The sequence below is a fragment of the Ruditapes philippinarum genome, unplaced genomic scaffold (assembly GCF_026571515.1).
Source record: "Ruditapes philippinarum isolate M1 unplaced genomic scaffold, ASM2657151v2 ctg10092_1_1_1_1, whole genome shotgun sequence".
Lineage (NCBI taxonomy): Eukaryota > Metazoa > Mollusca > Bivalvia > Venerida > Veneridae > Ruditapes > Ruditapes philippinarum.
In genome coordinates this window covers 37,501-58,377 of record NW_026851521.1, presented here as the reverse complement: position 1 = coordinate 58,377, position 20,877 = coordinate 37,501, and the positions used below count along the sequence as shown (strand labels likewise).

The 20,877-nt window shown below is 32.9% G+C and overlaps 1 protein-coding gene across 1 annotated transcript in view; it reads right to left on the bottom strand.

Annotated features, from left to right (window-relative positions):
* LOC132736000 (capping protein inhibiting regulator of actin dynamics-like) overlaps window positions 1-20,877 on the bottom strand; it is a 29,589-nt gene that overhangs the window by 7,024 nt on the left and 1,688 nt on the right. Inside the window, exons 2-4 of the mRNA XM_060723078.1 lie at window positions 10,668-10,795; window positions 7,663-7,839; window positions 1,300-1,383 (exon numbers count right to left, since the gene is read on the bottom strand). Coding sequence (XP_060579061.1) covers window positions 1,300-1,383; window positions 7,663-7,839; window positions 10,668-10,765 — 359 coding nt within the window. The 5' untranslated portion in view covers window positions 10,766-10,795. The remainder of the gene's footprint in view (window positions 1-1,299; window positions 1,384-7,662; window positions 7,840-10,667; window positions 10,796-20,877) is intronic.

Below are 20,877 nucleotides of genomic sequence, written 5' to 3'. Positions count from 1 at the left end.
TTATCACTATATTTCTACTGCGTTACTAACGCAGTTGGAGCTATTTATGTATGTTTTGACCTCTTTTTTGGTAATTTACGTGGATTTTAAGTGCCGATTGTAATGTGTCAAGTACTTTCTTTGTTCATTTAACAATATTTTACCTTTAAATACATTTTCAAAATTTTCATGAAAATAAGGATGAATCTGGAGGCGTGCTGCTTTAAAGTTAACATAACATATTTACAACTTTATAGTTTTAACATACTTTTTACAAACAATATTTACAACATATATTCATGTCATATCTAATTGTTTAGTAACCAGTCAACTGTATAAATACAATGCAAACATCTTTCATTTAAAACACAACAGTCTTTTGTTGCCTTTCACACCTTCACACCTCTGTTCAATTTATACCAAAGTAAATAACAACTTTTTATGGTGCTAACAATATCACTTTTTTCACTTGAAATGGGATTTTTTAGAATAGAAGAAATTAATTAGTGTTTATTTTGCTCTTTTACTAGTAAATACAAAGTAATAAAAGATTTTAATAAGGATATTTTAGGGTAAAGAGTTATTGAGTCTGTTTATCTTAATTTAATTTTTACTTAAAGTCTTTGGTGCTTTTTATGATGAATACTATGTTAACATTTAAAGGAATATTGCAGCAAATTATCTTTATATTTGATAACTTACTTTTTCACAAAAATAAAATATAGTTAATGTAATTTACAGCTTTATTTTATGATAAAAATTGATGTTATTTTTGATTTTATCAAAACCAAAAGTACTGGGTAATGCAGTAGCAGTACCACTTTTTAAGACAGTAATGCAGTACCAGTACCAGTAGTAGCAAAATTTTGTAAGAGTAACTCAGTATCAGTACCAGTACTTGCAAAATCGCTGCAGTACATACTGCAGTACCAGTACCAGTACCAGTAATGCAGCTCTGCTGCTGGTTAACATCTATATTTCGCCTTTATTCTAGTTTTACTCTCAATTGGATGGTTAGACTCACTGAGTAAATATGGTATACAATATCCTGTAGGATTTTTATGACTGTTATGATTTAATTATATATATTAACATATTTTTTGTAAACAATGTATTTTCTTTTACCTGATCAGTATCATTTTGTACTTTGTTTACCATGATCACGTGACGTGATAATTGTTTTATTTATCTATTTGCATGTCGATGTACTATGAACAAGTCTAAGATAAAACGTATATTATGTTCTGTTCTATTATTATATATTCAATTGAATATAATAAAAGGTAGTTTCTTTTAAAAATACTGTACGGATTTCCTTACCTTATTTTCTCTTCTAATTCTAATTTCCGCATTCTTTCTTCATGCTTCAATTTCTGTTGCAATGTTTCAAGTTCAATCTTCGCTCTAAAATTGCAAAATTAATTCATCATATAATTTGAAAAGTCCCTAGTGGCTTATTAAAAGCATAAATAATTATGTATGCAATACACAAATAATTCAACAGAATTAAACATGCATGATTTTATATATAAATTGAAATGTAAAACAATCATTTAGACATTCAGAATCAGTGAAATGAACTCCAAAAAAAAATAATAAAATTTGAATTTTTCAAATAACTCAACTGTGACATTTAAAACAGAAAGACACTAAAAATTGTTATAAAGAAATATAATAATTAAGAAATAAATGAAAATAGTATTCCAGTGCTTTTATTTGTTGATTTGAGTGAAAAGCATTGGTAATTTTTCACAATTAGCAAAATTATTGTGGAAAAACGGAGCGATCAAATGGAACAGTAATCTCGAAACTTAATAGCTATAATCTAAAATAAGTATGCTGCAGACGATGAATGTGGTTAACTATATCGCTTTTGGGTTTATTATGTTTGGTTAGAGTTATGACCATTGACTCAGTAAAATTTTTACAACTTTCAATTTGTGTCGCACGTAGCTTAAAACAAATATTTAACCTATAGTTATGAAACTTTACAGGAATTTTGATCAGCATTTGTAGTTATGCACCTGGTGTTTGCGTGTGGATTTATTCAGTATTTGTAGTAATATTGCCCCCGACTCGGTAAAAATTTGCAATTTTCAAAATGTGTCGCACGTAGCTAAAAAAGTATTTGACTTTTCATCAAACTTTACAGAAATGTTGCTCAGAATGTTGAATTGTGCACCTGATGTTTCGCTTGTGTATCTTTTAGTTTTTGTCAGAGTTATGGCTCTTGACTTAGTAAAAATTTGCATTTTTCATTTTGTATTGTGCGTCGCTCAAAAATTAAAGTATTTGATCTAGAGATATGAAACGTTTCAGTTTTTTAGAGTTATTGCCATTGATTAAGTATAAATTATAGACTTGTTCATGCATAGCTTAAAAGGTGATTCACCTGTAGTCCTAAAAGTATACAGAAATGTTGATCAGAACCTGTGTAGTTGTGCACCTGAGGGTTTGCTTGTGGATTTATGCAATATTTGTAGAGTTTTTGTCATTGTCTTAGTAAAGGATTTTCAGTTTTCAACTTGTGTAACATATAGCCTCCAAAAATTTACATAGAATCATTAGATTGACAATACAGTGGAGTATGGGGGCATCGTGTCCTAAGGACACATTTCTAGTTTAAGAAAAGAAACAAGCTAAGAAAGGAAGGGGAAAACAAATACTCTCTTTACTCTTTATTGAATAAACAGATTGACTCAATCAGAAGTTAACTATATAAAATAAGCAAAATATTACGTACTATTTATCTTCATAATTATCTGCCCTTAATTTAAGCAACAAAGTCCAATTGAGGAGCAGATAACCAAAGAACGAGAACGGAGACCTCAAATCCTTTTTTGCTTAAAATGTTTCAATTATCATGTTCTAACAACATGCTTAGTTTAAAGAAACCGAGACGTCATTACCGAGAATCAAAATCGGTTGCGTAATTTTAATCAGTCACATAAAGTTTCATTTATGGCGCAAATTAAGGATAACCGGACAGCACATTTTGACACATTGCAAAGCCCTTGCGCTAGAAAAAATGGAAAAAAATAAATTAAAAGTTGAATAAATATGAGACAAAGTACAACACTATAACTTGAAGTAACATGAATATAGAAGTAACTTAGCATTTGACATTTGAAGAAAACGCCTTGAAAATGTGACACTTTATATATTGAGTTAATGCAACAAAGACGGCGCGATTTGAAATTTCAACAAAGTACCTTATACATGACACATGCAAGTTATATTTGTTAGCTTTAATGCTTCACGAAACTGTCGGGAAACAAGAATGTTAAGCCATGAGAAATGGGCTATAACATATTTAAACTCCTTGTCCAATATGGCATGTGAAAACACCACACTTTACTGTTTATTGTCTTAAGGACAAATTCACCAAGGGTACACATTGTTGTCATCAAACGAAAACCTATATTATGATCTTTGTTAACTTTATGTAAATATCTTAAACCTTAGAATTATTTCTGAGTTTGGTCAAAGTTCTATAAAAATTGCACCGCTCGTGGTTAACAGGCCCAATAAAAACAAGTCTGAACAATTGTCATGTTGCTGTTTTTGGCCTTCGTTACAAACTCCGTTTTTGTTTTTCTATCTTAAAACCATTTCTGAACTTTTTCACCTATCAAGATGCCCTCAGTAATATATTTAAGGCGATAAACTCAAAATTGGAACCGACTGAATTACACTCTGTAACAACAAGCATTTAACCTCTTTTAAGATCCATTTTTCAACATGTTTGCGTTTTAATCAGATTTATCTACAATAACGTTGTTTTTCAGTTCATTTGGTGGAATCATGGCTGAATTATTAAAAAAATATTAACCTTATAAACATAAATGTAAATTATCCAACGTTTTTGTTTGGCAATCTAAATTTGCTTTATGAAACTAAGTTATAAGTTTAACATGATGAATTATTAGATTGTTCCAATAGATCATCAAAGTTTCGTAAATTCTTAAAGTGGCACATTCCTGCTGGTATGCTTTTGAATTGCTAAATTTTCTTACATTTATTATACACATGCTAAAAAGTATACTATTATGAATTCACTAATACTGTCAATACAGTAAATTGAAAAAACAATTCATAATTTTAAAAATATCTTAAACAACGATGAAAATAACATTTAAACATGGGAAAAGACAAATACATTTTGTGTGGTCGGTTAGGCAAATGTTTAGAAAGAACATTTTGATTTGCATTTGAAATTTGTCACAATTAATATGCACGAAATCATAAATTATGAAAATTTATGCATACGAGGGTTGTTCGGGAAGTTCTGAGAATTGTTTTATAGCACACGTTGTAGTCGGGTTAGCGTAAATATAAATATATACGCATTTATTTCAATATATACTGTACAGTATCTGAAAATATCATCATCATACACACAGACACTAAAACATAATAAAAATAGTAAATAACCATATTACAAACACCCGGAGCACGCCGACGTCATTTGCAACGTTATGCGACGTTAAAGTCCATCGATCGTCGCACCTTTTCAACGTAGTCACCTGCAATTTCGATGCATTTCCTGTGTCGGCTGATCCACTTATTGTATGTTTCCACGTACCAGCTATCGGTAAAGGACGAGACTATAGCTTGCGTATGCTTAACAAGATCGTCAGCTGAGTCAAAGCGTTTTCCACGCAGCTGTGATTTGAGCTCCGGGAACACACGGAAGTCCATCGGAGCGAGGTCCGGGCTATATGGAGGGTGCTCTAAGATCTCAAACCCCAAGAGGCTGATCTCTAACTGGGTAGATTCCGCTCTGTTGGCCGGCGCATTGTCTTGATGAAGTATGATGCGGTCATGGTCCATGTGGGGGCGCTTCTTCCGTATCGCGTTAACGAAATCCCGCCTAAGAACCTGTAAAGAACGCATGCGGTTAAAAATTTGATTTGCACTTATCTTACCCAAAACTTTTATATTTTAAATGTTTAATTTTTATAAATATTATGTTTATAATATTATATGTTTATCAATAAATATGTTTTAAAATTTATTATAATTAGAAATGTATACTTTTAGTTACCTTTGAATAGTAAGCCGCCGTGACAGTTTGACCATCCGGAACTCTGTGTTGCAGAATCATCCCGTGCCGGTCCATGAAGAAAATAAACATGTGTTTTCCCGCACTTTTCTGCACCTGGGCTTTCTTTGGGGGAGGTGTACGCGGGGTTTTCCATACCGATGACATAGCCTTAGTCTCTTGATCAAAGTGGTGGAGCCAAGTTTCGTCAGTTGTTATTATTCTGTCTAAGAACTCATCACCTTCAGCGTCATAGCGTGATAGAAATGCCTGAGAGCATCGCACCCGACAATCCTTTTCATTGCCCTTTAGCAACCGTGGTACCCAACGTGCACTTACTTTAGACATACCGTTATCTTTTGTAAGTATTCTGTGTACAGTAGAAACTGATACGCAAAGTTTATCTGCAATAGCTCTAATTGTCGTTCTTCTGTCGCAATTTATCATATCTTTTACCGAGTCCTTAATTGAACATGCAACAACAGACAGCCGACCGCATCTAGGATCGTCTTCGATCGGGTTTCTTCCTTCTTTAAAACGAGCATGCCATCTATACACTGTAGCCGGACTGCATTTCTGGTATTTTCTTGTAGAATTGATCATTTTCATTGTTTCTGTGGAAGGCTTTCCCAGCGCAACACAATATTTCACGATGCTTCGCAATTCAACGTCACCTATCGACGTCATGTTGTTTACTCAGTGGCTCTGGGCAACAACGTTAAAACAATGTTGATTCGTTGAGAATTTAAATAACGTTATGATATTTTCAGGAAATGACGTCATGACGTTCCGCTGCTGACCAGCGTTTTCGCGCATTTTTTACGTTATCAAAATTACGAAATATTATTAGTGTAGCGCGTTATACCTTTCTTTAGAGTCGGACTGCTCCGGTGCGGCGTTATAGTGTTGCTATGGTTACTGCTATTTCCGGCTATAATTGTCTGATTCTATTCAATTTTTAGGATTACTTCCGTGATATGCTAATCTTAGTATGTGCAAAATATTACGTCTTAGAAACAAAAAATATAGGAGATATGACAAAATTCCCAGAACTTCCCGAACAACCCTCGTACATAGCCTTTTATTAACATTGAAATAGATCTGCCTTTGTTAAATAACACACAGACTAAACATCGGACAGTTGTATAATAAAAATCAACTATTATATTATGTTTTCACCTTTACACATGTGATCAAAAATTTCTTTCTAGAAATATATACGAGTCAATCAAGTAAAATAAAATCCTTCGTTTGTTTCCCCTCTTCTTGCAGTTTGTGTCATGGTGTGTTGTACATGCAAAACATTGTTATTTTTCATATAAGTCAAATGTAGTAACTGGAAAATGCAAACATTTTATCTATGGCTATTTTGATAATTTGAGTTATTTATTTGATAAAAGACATTTTTATAAAACAGTTGGATAAAAGTTACAAGACATTGCTTCATGTCAAACATCTTAGTTCTAGTATTTGACATTTTAGAGAAGAAGTTTTTTTAAAGTATGTACTACATTTGGATATGGAAAATCTTTTTCTCACTAACCAGATAGAAAAATCCTTGAATTTTTACTTAAAATAGCGGTGTTGGAAAATTTTATCTCACATGGGCTTATCTCACACTCAACGTGCAGCACTTCTAAATAATACGCGATTCACTCCTATTTTAATAAAAATGAATTGTCAAAAGGTCAAAATGTATTAAATATTTGTGAGCTAATCTATTAAATTGTCTACGGAATCAAAATAGATTGATATAATAAACTTTCACACTGCAATGAGTCCTACCCTACCTAGATCCGCCCTTTTCAATAACGATCTGTTACTAAAAATAGCACACTTTAAAATGTCGAAACATTCTTCGTAAAATCGGATATTATGACGCTTTGCCTGAAAAACATTCATGTTTTTTGTTATGATAACGATGCTTCTTGATGACGAATCTCATTTTGATATATTTTAATTGAATATTCGACCAAAATAACCGAAAAAGTAGAAAAATCTTTGCAAACGGTATACGCTTTTTTGTCAGCCATTGAAGTATGGACTGAATTCCTTATAAACACTTATATTATGGCACTATCCGTTTTTAATATCGATGTGTTTTATCATGATAACCTTGTTTTTTGATGAGGGATCTTATATGAATTTATTTTCATAAATTTTTCACACATAAACTTGGTCAGAAGAATTTAACGTACATAATGCTTTTTAATCCTAAGCCCCGCCCCTTTTCAAAACCAGGTACATTGTAATGTGCGTAGCAAGTATAGATTCACTGATATTTGTGTGTCCAGGTGAGTGAGAAAAATAATCAACCATTGGGTTAGATAGAGGATAGGGAAATCCCAACCCGAGGGTGATCGGTTCCATCGGGAACGAGCCTTGAATGTATAGAATGTTTTAATGGTAGTTGCTAATGAATCAAATTATTTAGATAACGTCCAGTTCTTAAGCTTAACATCAGAAACTTACAAGTTTAGTATAACGAAAACAAAGGCATTTACTGTTTTATATCAATTGTTTATCTGAAATGTAGTTTTCCTCAATTTTAAATTTGTTATTGATATTTCTAACCTAGCCATTTTCCCTATTCAACAGTATAATATCTGCCAGCAGCCCCCTTCATTTTCAACACTTACTCGTCCTTTTCACGCCTTCGATTTTCCTCAGTTTGCTTCAGCTCAAGTCTTAACCTTTCCAATTGCATTTCTCTATCTTTCTGCTCTTTCTCCAACTCTCTAACCTTTGCTTCATTACGGTCATTTTGTTTCTTAATATCCAAGCTCGCCTCATCCAGTTTATGTTGGTTCCTTATTCTTAAAATAAATGGAAACATATACTAGTATTTGTATATCGGCTCGAAACTGTGTCTATGTATAGATCTATGTAAATAAATAATGTTCAGTACGATTCAAACTTGTTTATTCCTCCTAGTTTATTGTTGTTTTAATTGGGGTTTACGTCACAACGACACAGTATAGGTCATATGATGACGTTCAAGCTTTACTGGTAGAGGAATTCCTCAGATGCCCTTCCGTGCATTATAACAGGCACGAACGGGCACCTGAGTAGAGCCACCGACGTCCATAAGCTACCTGGATAGCTTCCTTTCATAAAAGCATACAAAGTGCTTGTCAGGATTCGAGCCCACAGCGGTGAGGGAAGTAGTTTGAAGTCAACGACCTTAACCGCTCGGCCACGAACGCCCCTATATACCTAATGTGAGTGTTGCACAAAGCTGCATGAAATCCTGTGGTGGATCTGTACAATTTTTCTTTAATATATTAACAGAAATGTGTTCATAATACAATACTTAATTTATTGAAATATTTTCTGCGAGCCTCTGGCGATCGTAATATTATCTATTTAACGGGTTAAACAATTTTATAATGAATTTACACGAGAATAACACGTACACGAGAATAACACGCTTATAGTGTTATGCTAACATTTAGCGCCTTTACGCATCTTATTTTCAATCAATCTAAAGGAGTTCTTTCTAATTATGTTTCTTAGATTTTAAAGTTCTGATATTTTAATACGTGCAGCTTTATTAATGATATATTGGACCAGTTGAAATGATATTATACTCATAAGAGGGCTCACTTAATAATTATAATCTTATCCAATTCGTTCAATATTTTAGTATTGAAGCTGCACATATAGAATATGAAGTAATTAAATAGCTTTATTTCACACATGCATTTGAACTAAATCTTGATGTTTAGCATTACTTTCTAACGATTTTAGACACCAACTTTTGATGCCATCTTAACCTTATTCAACTTATTTAATATAGTAGAATAATCTTACACAATTTTAAAACAGCGCACTAACTTAAGGCGAAACGTTTTGGGCGTTAACGTCGCAACAACACAGTATATGGCGAGTTTCCAGCTTTACTGTTGGAAGATGGCGTGAGGTGCCCTCTGTAAATTATTTCAGGCACAAGAGGCAACAGAGAAAACTCCAACGTTCCGTAATATAGCAGGATAGCTTTTTCACATGAAGAATGCTAGTGCGCCTTCGGGTTCGCTTTAGGGATTCTGTATTTATCTATTTTTCGAACCTACAGCGGTGACAAGCAAGTGTCTCAATATAAGCAGTATCAAAAAATAATTCTTAACTTATGCCTTATCATATTATTCTAACATGATTTGTGATTTTGTCTCTTCTGAACAGTTTACATAAAGAAGGAAATATCACGTACTGTTCTTCGGCTGTGGTCATTTTGGATTATAATTGACAACATTGGCCCAAAGAATTTATCTCGAATTCAGAGCCATTTTCATGAAACCATTTGAATAAGGGACTTGTAATCTATAATGTTATTTAGTGAAAAATCTTCAATTCAGCACTTTGGACATTATTTTAAGGATAACAGACAAGAAGTTATGTTAATAAAATAAATATAGATGAAATTCCAGTGAAACACATAGTAAAGGCTCCTCGTCCGATACTGGTGATGATTAGCCTTATTCTGATGATGATGATGATGAACATCATGATAATGATGAACAGGACTTAGAGAGTCATGATAAGAGCGTGTCGAGAAAATCTTTTTATGCAGCCTCCTGGTTAACGCCTCCTGGTAAAGATTAACTCAAGGAAAAGCACACATGCCTTTGTATATGGGATAGATAATTTAGGAAGCCTTTAAGGCAGTCTCGTATAGAGCAATTTAAAGAAAACCTAACAATTACACAGATCAAGACAAATATTTTTGCGAAGCTTATGTTTGCGTTGGTAATGACGAGTTGCCATATTTGAGAAAGAAAAGAACGAATTATGCCGAGTTTGTAATTGACTGGTACGTATTGTAGGAGGACCCTATTCAGCAACAAATCCACCAGTCGGTAAAGAAACTTAGACTTCAACACAACATGATTACCACAGAGTCTAGTCAACCAGCGAATTAACTTCTTTGAGATTTGATAACAAAACAAAGAACAACTCTTGTACGTAAAATGGACGAATAAAGAATTTTTCATTAAATGTGTGGGTTCCTTCTACGCATGTAACGTAATAACGTCTCAATCTTCCCTTCGTTCATTCCCTCTTTCATTAAGGTATCACACTAGTTAAAAACCATCTGCCCCAGTAAGAATTGATATTAACTCAAGGATTTACAGTTATAATTCAATCTTTAATAACTTGTGAGGGTGTTGTTTATTTAGAACAAGGGTGAACGCTTTTATATGTTTATTAAATAGCCAATATACACCGTTCAGATTTCAAAAAAATGCCAACGAAAGACGAAATTCACCTTCAATATGACTAATCTTGAAAAGCAAACACTTTTCTAATAGTTTAATGAGGTTATATATATGTAATGTCTTTTAAGGAGATGAATGCGATTTTTGTTTGCAATAAACAGTATTTTTTTTTACTTACAGATGTGCTAGTGTTGTCCACAGACTTGCATAATTCTTTGTTATAATTATTCAATAATTCTTTATTTTCACATTCCTGCGTCATGGTATATACATGTACACGGTGATTCAATTATCAGCGATTATAAAAATGTTGAGTAAAGTGAATAAAAAAGATAAAAAAATAATCATCTTATACTATCGTTTAAACGCAGAATATTTAAAAGAATATTTTCTTTAAAAAACAATAAAACAATTAAACTTATGCTTACTTTTCAATTTCCACCTTATTACATTGTTCCGCCTCTGCGTCTGAACTATGTTTATGTTGTTTGTTACAGTAACTGTAACCAGTGATCATTTGCAGCATTGTTCTGTGTGAGAAAGGAAGTGGATATACCTGTCGGACAGAAAAATGTAATTAGGTTTTGATGTTTATATCTAACAAAAAAGAGCTCTTCCTTAACCAGTCTGTAAATTTATAGTTATGATGAGAGGATATCTTTTCAAAAGTATGTGATTTTCATAGCCTTTGGGTCAGGGGTACAGGTTTTCTTTTCGTTGAGGGAGGGTTGGGGCTCTTATGAATATGTAGTAAAAATCATTAATTCTTTTCTACTCCTGTGTATAAAGCTGATGAATTACATAGTTATGACGAGGAATAATTCCTGTTTCAAGTTTGTGATTTATATGGAAACAGGGGTCTAGGTTCAGGTCCCAGGGTGGGGCTAACTTGGTGTATATTATTTATTTTAAGAAAATGTATTCATTTTACACGACATTGCGATGAGGCAGTTCAGCGGTTTGCATAATAATACCTCCACAAACGAAGTTTTGGGGTATATAGGAGTTAACTCAAGGTCAAAGTCTCCGTTACTAAAAATAGAAAAATGTTTTCCAGAAAATAAGAGTTAGGAATAAAATATTGTAATCAAACTTGATATTTAGCAAGCTTATATGTAGACCTGGGTTCGTATAGCATTTGAACCCACGGGATCCAGGTCAAGGTCACCGTTACTAAAAATTGAAAAAAAAGGTTTCCAGAAAATAACTATAGTAAGGAATGTGTTCATGTAATCAAACTCGGTATCTAGCAAGCTAATATGATTACCTTGGATGGTATTTCATTTGGACCCTTGTGTCACAAGAAATTGAAAAATGTATTCAGGATAATACCTAGAGATAGGCATGAGATATTGCAATCATACTTTGTATTGAGCAAGCTTATAACAAGTAGGCAGACCTTTACCGAGGAAAGCATCACCCCTTTGTTTTAGGGTTTGGGCTCCAGGGAGAGGATATAAGTTTCTCAATATAATTTTTCATTTATTTCACATGATATTATATAAAGACAACGTATTTAAATTAAAAGATTTATTTGATATTTGATGTTCTTATTCATTGTATAATGTATTAAAGTCATTTACGCAAAAAGAAAGCTAAATAATATTGATATATCATGATATATAAACTTTTAACTTAAAGTCAATGGCCTCCAGATGGTAAAATAAATGCACATGAATTAATTTTTCAATTAAAAATAATGAGTTCTTTTGTTATTCATTAAAACATAGAGCTTTATATTACATTGAGAGGAAAATATGATGTCATACACTTAACATCTGTATAAGGTATAACATTTTCCGATTTATATTTTTTGTGCCATCTTTTTTGCAAAGAAAAACTAAAAATAAGTATGGTTATATACATGTTTTACATGTATTTGCAAATACGATAAAATTGGTGGCAATTATAATAAAATGGCAAGTGAGACCAATAAACCAAATCTTTATGTTAATGTTTGTTTTTCCCAAAATGTATTTTTGAGACGTATTTATCAGCCCGATAATATTAACTTAGAAGCACGCCGCCATATTAAACTGACTTCTTTACAAAAATCAAAAGATGGGCCAAAAAAATAAAAAAGTGAGAAACATCTTTCAAACGCACTCGATAACCCCTAATTATCTATATAAATCCGCCATTTTGGATTGGGAGTGAATATTCGTGCTCACTAGTGCGGAACAATAGCGATGTAAATAAACGACTTGCTGTAGCAGACGCCATCTATTGGTATCATATTTTTAATCTTCATAAAAATCTTTCCTGATTTACACTAGATGCCGAACGTCACCCTCACTTGCAGCTTAATAAATAGAGACTGTTATCTATTCTCTACTGAGATGACAAATATTAAATGACAGATGGTTAAAAAGTAATAAGAACAAGCAAGACAGTTGTAAGTATTACTCTTGTTTGTTTTATGCATTATTATGTACACATGTGAACAAATAATAAACCTTAGTTTAATAAGTCAAACAGAAAAACACAGTAACACAACATAAGTGGAATATCACTCTGGATTGTAATTCGTCCGATGGTCTCATGTTGCCAGGATATGATTAATATCAAATACTCCAGTACCTGTACAAGAACAACATTTTTAGGTACTGGAGTATTGGACATGAATCATATCCTTAGAAATTGGGCACGATATAGTGCAGTTATAAATATCCTATTTACACTGCCGAAGACAGAATTCGGTCAATGTGTTTCCGTCGTCTAAAGTCCTCCAACTCAGTGTCTTCGTTCCGACAAACCGTATAAACATTATGAGTCACACATAAGTTCTGTTTATGTTCATACACATCACAACTAGATTTAAGACAATATTCACATGTTCTGAACAAGTCTTTAACCATCCATACATTCCATCATGACATATTATTTGCATTCAAAGTCAAAGAATATGAACGTTTCTTTTTTTTCAATTTCACCAATAATTTCATCCTCTCTTGACATTTCAAAGCTGTTGTTTTCTTCTGGCATCATGAGTCATCGATGGTGTTCTCCAAAGAAGTCTTGCATACATTGCAGTACACGTCTCCGCATCGCTGTATGTTTTAGTGATTATCTTGTTGATTCTTTTGCCACAGTCTTTACAGCGGACAATAGATACACATGTCGAGTTTACGGATGTAGAAAGCTTTTATGTAACAAATGACAATCTATCGCCTTGGAAAAACAGTTGCAGTCAGTGCAAGGTATCCATACAACCTCACAGGTATCGTGTGTTTAACTGCAAGCATTGCAAACGTTGCTGCATCTTTGTTTTTCTTTTCTCATAAAAGTCATTGTAACATTGTGTGCAGCAGTAGTTCTTACACAGGAAACCTGGTATACTTGTGATGAAATCATTTTGTTTGTCATTGAGGTACATATATGTCTTCTTTTCTGCATTAAGGCAACTGTAGATGATAACAATGAAATGTTGTTTGGACGCTACATAAACTTGGTAATCGGGTAACACATGTTGAATATTTTTGAATTTCTGCTATTCCGCTGCGTTTTAGAGTAACTCCTGCCATTTCATGAGGATCTTTAGCTAACATATCTTGAATATTCCGACCTTGTCGAATGTTATTCCATTGTTGATGTTTGTATATCCTCGCTTTGGCTATACAAGTCGTCCGTGTTTTCTATTTCAATAATGCATTGTTTTTTCAAACAAATTCCCTCCATTTGGCATATCAGCGACGGTTATTTCATATGTATCAAGGACATATCGATGCAAAAGACTTCGTTTGACTACAGTACCCCCTAAATTTCTATGGAGGCTATTCGTTGCCAAAAATCCAGCCTTGTTGATCTGAGTTGAACAGTTTGTTAATGGAAAAAATACAATTGTATTTCTTTGTATGTAATCTCCAATGTTGCATTATTGGATTGAGTTTGCCGATGTAAGATTGTAAATATGCATTTCAACAAAATACATTTTGTTAAACGACAAAATATTAACTGATAGTAGCAATACCAAGTGTTCGAATACTCATTGTTCGTGTATACGCCGACAAGACAGAAGTTACATTCTTAGCTTTACATTGTCGAACCATCATGATTCGGATCAGCACAACTCAGCTTTACACGTTTTTCAATAGGAGATAAAATAAGCTCCGCCCATTTTCCCGCCCACTACATCATCGTAAATAAACGTATTTATCCGCTCATTTTCGGTATTTACGGTCGGCGACAAGAAGCGGCGTAGTTTACGTTTACCATACTTTTTAGGTGTTAACTTATTCACCAAACATAATTCACTTGCATGATTGCCATTCTATGCCTTTATACAATCAACATCAGCGGACTTTAAAGGATTATAGGCATGTAAGTTTTAAAACGTTGCAGACACCACATTTCCTAGAGCAAAACAAAAACAAAAAAAAACAAAAAAAAAAGAACAAAAAACAAAAAACACCAGGTTACTGTCTGAGGTTACTCTCAAGGAAGTGAAAACTATTGATAAGACTATATTCAACGACAAATAAATTTTACTGATGGTATTCAAATTTGCATAGGAATGAGTAACATTTACAGTTAAGCTGCTACCTTGCAACTTTCAAATTTTCAAGTCAACATCTGATAGAGATTTTGATACGACTAATTACTAATACAGACCAAATTCGGGCTGTTGTCTTTCCTTATAGTAGCATTTACTTTTATATTAGTAACCTTAATTCTAGCGTATGACTTGACAAGAAAAAAACTTTTAACAATAGTAAAATTATAACCAAAGTTGTATGTACCCTTTCGTACATAACTTTTTTTTTACCATATATTTTCCCATTTTTCCCATTTCGTTTTTCAATAAGTAAAATTATAAGTCCAAATGTATGTATGTTGATTATAAATATATGTATTTCTTGTTTATTTTATCTCTTAGAAAGTCATCACTTACAAAACTTAATAAGTATTCTGTGAGGTATTTCATGTACATACAAACATTTTTCTGCTTTTGATCATATAGACAGCAAATCTAGGTAAAAGCTAATGACAGCATGTTTACACAGATTTTAGAGGTTCTATTGATTCAGTACAATGCATAAAAAGACCTTAACCTACGCCAGCTTACATATTTTTAACAATAAAAGGCTTAATCACATCCTATGACTCAAAATACCTCCCAATGGAGGCAAAAAGAGTTGCTAGGATACACTGAAAATTTATTTCAACATTAAAATGGGAAAAACTCACAAGTTTTTTGTTATACAACGGAATTATCGATAGTAAACTTTGAATTATTTCGTGGTTATACACTTGGTCAAAGATATGGGTTTTTCTACAACCCAACATAGTCTTTTAAAGAAAGAAGGCATAGGCTTACTGTTCAGTTCTCTTTATTCGTTTTGCCAAAAGTGCCTTCCATGTATCGCATTCTAGTACTATTTGCTGAATGTAAAAAAAAGATATGCTTACGAGTATTGCCGTGGCACACAAAACCATATTATTCATATCAACGAATTGTAGTGTGTGTCATTATATATGGGAAACATTCCCTTATGTTATTTCACTAACTTTAGTTTTTGCATATTATTATGCTCATTATCAGTATATATATTGTTAAATTTTTACATTATATCTTAACCAATTTTGCATTACTTTAATATCCTGTACTAGAATACGTTTCAACAAAATCAGAGGATATTCAAAGTCAACTGTAATGCAGTTGGTGTATGTGAAATTTATAACAGTTTCTACATGTATATAATTTGAATTATTTTTGTACCAGCAAGAGTTACCTCTCTTTGTATTCTGCTTTCGTGAAAATTGTCTCCGCCTATTAATTTTCGTCTATTTCCGTGATAATTCCATATATGGAAGTTGCAAAATAGTTTACAAATGTTAATCGCGTTAGAATGTTAAAGGAAAGTGTGGTGTTGTAAACCTGAATGTGTCAAGTTGATGCAGTTACATTCTCAACGTCATGATGCACAGCATTTTTAACGTTTTGTGTACGTTCTATCGTTTACATTTCTACATGTCGCAAATTTGAAGTTATACATTTATAAATACAATTTGCAATTTAACTTAGTTGCATGTTAACAGCTTTCATTTTATCAAAACGAGATAATCAAAATGCTTTATACCAGTGCAGTATGTAACTCTAAGATCCACAATTAGATGTTTACTAATCTGTTTAGTAGAACCGAAGTATGCCTTGTCAAGTTTCAAAGGCTGGATTTTTGGCAACGAATAGCCTCTATAAATTTCCGCCATTAATCGTTCAGGGTAAGTGCTGGATGTTTGTCAAATGGAATAAAAATAGGATAGTCAAAGAAAATAAAACTTTAAACCAGCCTTACTAAATCGTTTGATTTCGCTGCCTTGATAATATCCTTAAATAAGGCCGTGAACATTTTTTAAAGATATTAATTCGTCATCAGCCACCGCGATGTATTTACACAAGACATTGTAAGTAAAAGAAGTCGTTCTGAATTCTAGATTGATGACTTTTCATTTTCTGTAAATGTGTAAAATTGTCGAGGTTTATCATCCTTTTCAGCCAATTGTTTGGCGTGGCTTCTTCACCAACATAAAAAGACCTTTTTTCTGGCTCCACCTGCCTGTCCATGATGTTGTTCGAAGTGATTGTCTTCTTGTAAACACTCGTAAGCATTCGGGTCAATGATGTGAATTTTCATTGCTATTCTTCTAGCGAGTAAAAACCTTCTTGCAGCCGGCACACATAAATTTTTGCCAGTGATTTTATTTCATCTTGGTTTGCAGTAGTTTGCTCAGTTTAGTGGAACGTGCCCCGCATTGTTCACACTGATAAATCATAAAACTCATTTAAAAGAGTAAATGATATATATATATAATGAAGTCTACAATTTTTTTATAATCCATCTATACTATAATAATTAATAAAATAGAGAAAATAAGAATCCCTAAAGAAAACTTAACACGGCAAAATTGAAAATGTTGCAGGGTCGGTTTGTTTGAGCCTGTCCATGGACAGTGCTGTCAAATGCAAACTATAGCCCACGCCCCCTAGCTCCGGCTTAAGCAGAATTCAACATTTAACATGAACTGGTACAATTTGGAAACATACGTAGATGTGTTCATATGGCGGTTATCATGACACCTTAAATGTGACACGTAAATGCCGTTCAATGAAAAGCGGCATATGGTCCCATAGTAAAAAAAAATGCTTGTGTCCTAAACGAGAAAACAATGAGCGGAACTAAACAAAATGGAATTTTGAAAGAGGATCAGAGGTTATGAAGCCTGTATTTCACAGATAAGACGAAAAGACAAATTTAAAAATCAGGCCACATATCCTAAGGATGATTCAACAGTATTCAAGTGAGGAAAACTGGAACCACCCAACAAGAAATAGCTGAATAGAAAGAACTTAATTACCACAAGCTGACAATAATGTCGTGCTGAATGATCTTTAAGGATCGGAAATATAACATCTCTGATTGAATATACGGGGAGACATTTTACAGCCTCAACGCGGCACAAAAAAAAACCCTGATGTGGCGATAAAATAGAGAAAATAAGAATCCCTTAAGAAAACTCAAAGTTAATAATACTATAATTATAATACCATATGAACAATGATAAAAACAACTACAATTTAGTAAAGTAGCGGAAAGAATTTATGTCTCTATAACAAAAAACTCGAGTGGTTAACAAAAGTGGTAGCAGCATAATTTACATACATACAATTTTAGCCTTTTTTAATTGGAAGGTCCTATATAAATATTAATCCGTTCGGCTTTACATGCCCTTGTTTAAACGCGAATGTTTGCATAAATTAAAGTGTCATGTGCTCATTTTACGGTCAGATGGTATTAGTCAGATTGTTAAATTAAAATTAAACCTCGTAGTAGTTTGAGATATTGAGTGTAAGTTAAAATAAATAACGTAAACAAATGAATTTAAGTTAAATAATGTTAACTGCGAACAATATGGACCACAATTTAAAATAAGTTGTGTATATATTATATATAGAATCTATAAGAAAACGACATATGGATTATATTAACCTTGTGTTATGTTTATACTTGTCATGTTGTATAAGGCTATTAAAGGAGCAACATGAATGCATGCCCAGAGTGCAATCAAGACTTTTCGCGGTGAAAATCATGTTTAAATATCGAAATCGCAAGCATGGGGAAAATCACGCATGCGTAACCGCAGGGAAGTCAAGCGTATACAGCGCCACTGCCTCCACCATTGCCGCAAATTAGTATAAATGTAGCACTATTACCGCCGCAGAATACACCACATGCACCGCCACTGCAGAGTAGTATATACTAAGAACCAACACCACCGCAGAATACTACACTTTCGCCGCCGCCGCAGACAAGCATGATCTTCTACCATCCCTTTAACATGATGGTATCTGGACCAACACTTGTGGTTAAGCCACATTTCTGAAGTACTTGTATTTGCCGCAACATCAAAACAAAAGGATCATACCTACATTGGATAGAATGTTTTGGCTTTACAAAATGTGGCAACCTTTGTAAAATGATATTTATAGGCTTGTTTTCATTGTGTCGAGTCTATTCAAGTAATACCATCATATTTAGACGATAATGAATTCGTTTATTATAGGATCAACAAATAAATTGTACTGGATAACATTTATTGTAAGGATGGCAGGGATAAACGGATCACTGAATTGTTTACTGAGTTATCACATATCACCTTCTGTAATTTCTACCAACCTGCAGACATTTTCACAAAATATCTTACGATTTATCTTAAGTTTAAGACTTACGATGATCGTACGTCAAATATTAAGTCATTTTCAAAAAGCCACGAAAGAAGTAAAAATTAAATCATAAGATAAAAAATTCACTGACAATAAATCTTACGATAAGAGCACCCCTAGCAACGCGCATTTGATGTATTGATGCACATGCTAAATATTTGTTTCCAGTTATAAAATCAAGTAATGAAGATCTTAATTATGTATGGAACTCAATTTAAAATAGTAAAATATTCTAACTGTTATATTTTTTATATTGATATATTGATTGAAAATTATTAGACGCATTCGTGTAAGTAATTCAGTAACAAAGTCTCCTACGCTACTACTCAGGTATTAATAAATGAAAAGGTGCCAATAGTACATTCTAGCAGTGAATCGAACCAAAGAAATGGTACAAAAATCTAGTCTTCTAGAAATAGAGTTCACATATAAACCATTTATAACGCCCTCCACCATGACGTCATAAAGTTATTACAGTTAACTTCACTTATAGCGAACACGGTTATAGCGAACTTCCGGTTATAGGGAACAATTTATTTTGGCCCGAATTTTCCCCTTCTTTATTTAATAAAAAAATATGGTTATAGCGAACACGGTTATAAGGAATTATCGCTTATAAGGAACTCATTTCTTAGTCTCGATCTAGTTAAAAGTACACTTTTATAACGAACTCCAAAATATTGGCTATCCGTAAATAGACTTTCGTTTTCATTGGCATGGATTAAAACTCGGCCGAATGTACCGTACCGTTTATCGTTGTATGAACTTCAATACATCTATTAAAATGAATTTGTATAGCTTTCTATTTAGGATATTTTTAGCATGAGCTCTTTTCACCAAGATAAAACGGTTATTTATTTCTTTTCGTCAATAGTTATGCTCGACTAAAATAATTAGAATAATTTATAATCGGTTTTCAACATAATCACGCATGCTTGCAATCTGCAATGTACGCTTGATTTAAATGAAAAGAAATCTTTATCTTCCATAAGTAAAAGTCACCCTTAAATTATAATATAGAAGATGTTCAAAATCTTGTTTATTCTCAATCATGGAAAGAAAACGAAAAGAGTTTAGAAACAAAATATTATATTTTATGAGAAACTGACATAGGGAGTAAATCTTAAACTGGAATAGCAATTATTTAAATTCCAAAAAGTACGCTCTCGGGTATTGTGTCTAAAATAGAGGTATATGACTAATATTTCTTAATCAAATGCTCTTCAAAATGGCGGACAATGGTAAACAATCAGTTCGTTATATGTAAATCTGTTCGCTATAAAAACTCCTGATACAAGGAACTAATTCGCTATATGCTTACAAGGAACTCCGGATATAAGGAACAGATTTTAAATGTCCCAATGAGTTCGTAATAAGCTTACTGTATATTTTGATTACTTGATTTTACTGTATATATATATGTTGACAAATACTTATAACTTAATTTGTGTTGTCTATAACATACTGTTTGCTTGTTTCTTTGTACTTCCATTTTTTGTTTTTGTTCTGTTTTGATATAAGATACAGTTGTCTCTTAAAAGAAAATAGTTTACACTTACCCAGATAGGGGAAAACCTATCGTAAAGTCACATCAGGTTTTGCACTTTTTGGTTAAAAGGCGATTTTTTGTAAGATTTCTCTTATGATAAAAATGGTCTTTAGATGTGTTATTAAAATGTCTGGAGAACTTATTTGTGAACAAAAATCCGACTCAACGAAGGAATTGTCATTATTTAGTGTTGTTTAATAATCCATAATGATGACATTGGCCCGACTGATGTACCCGACAAGCACGGGTAAGTTCAAGAAAGCCTTTGCCAATGCTGGAAAGAATCCTTATGGATATTTGCTCGTGGATTTTACATCGGAAAATGAAAGATTGAAACATTACATTATTTTGACAGACAAAACGATTT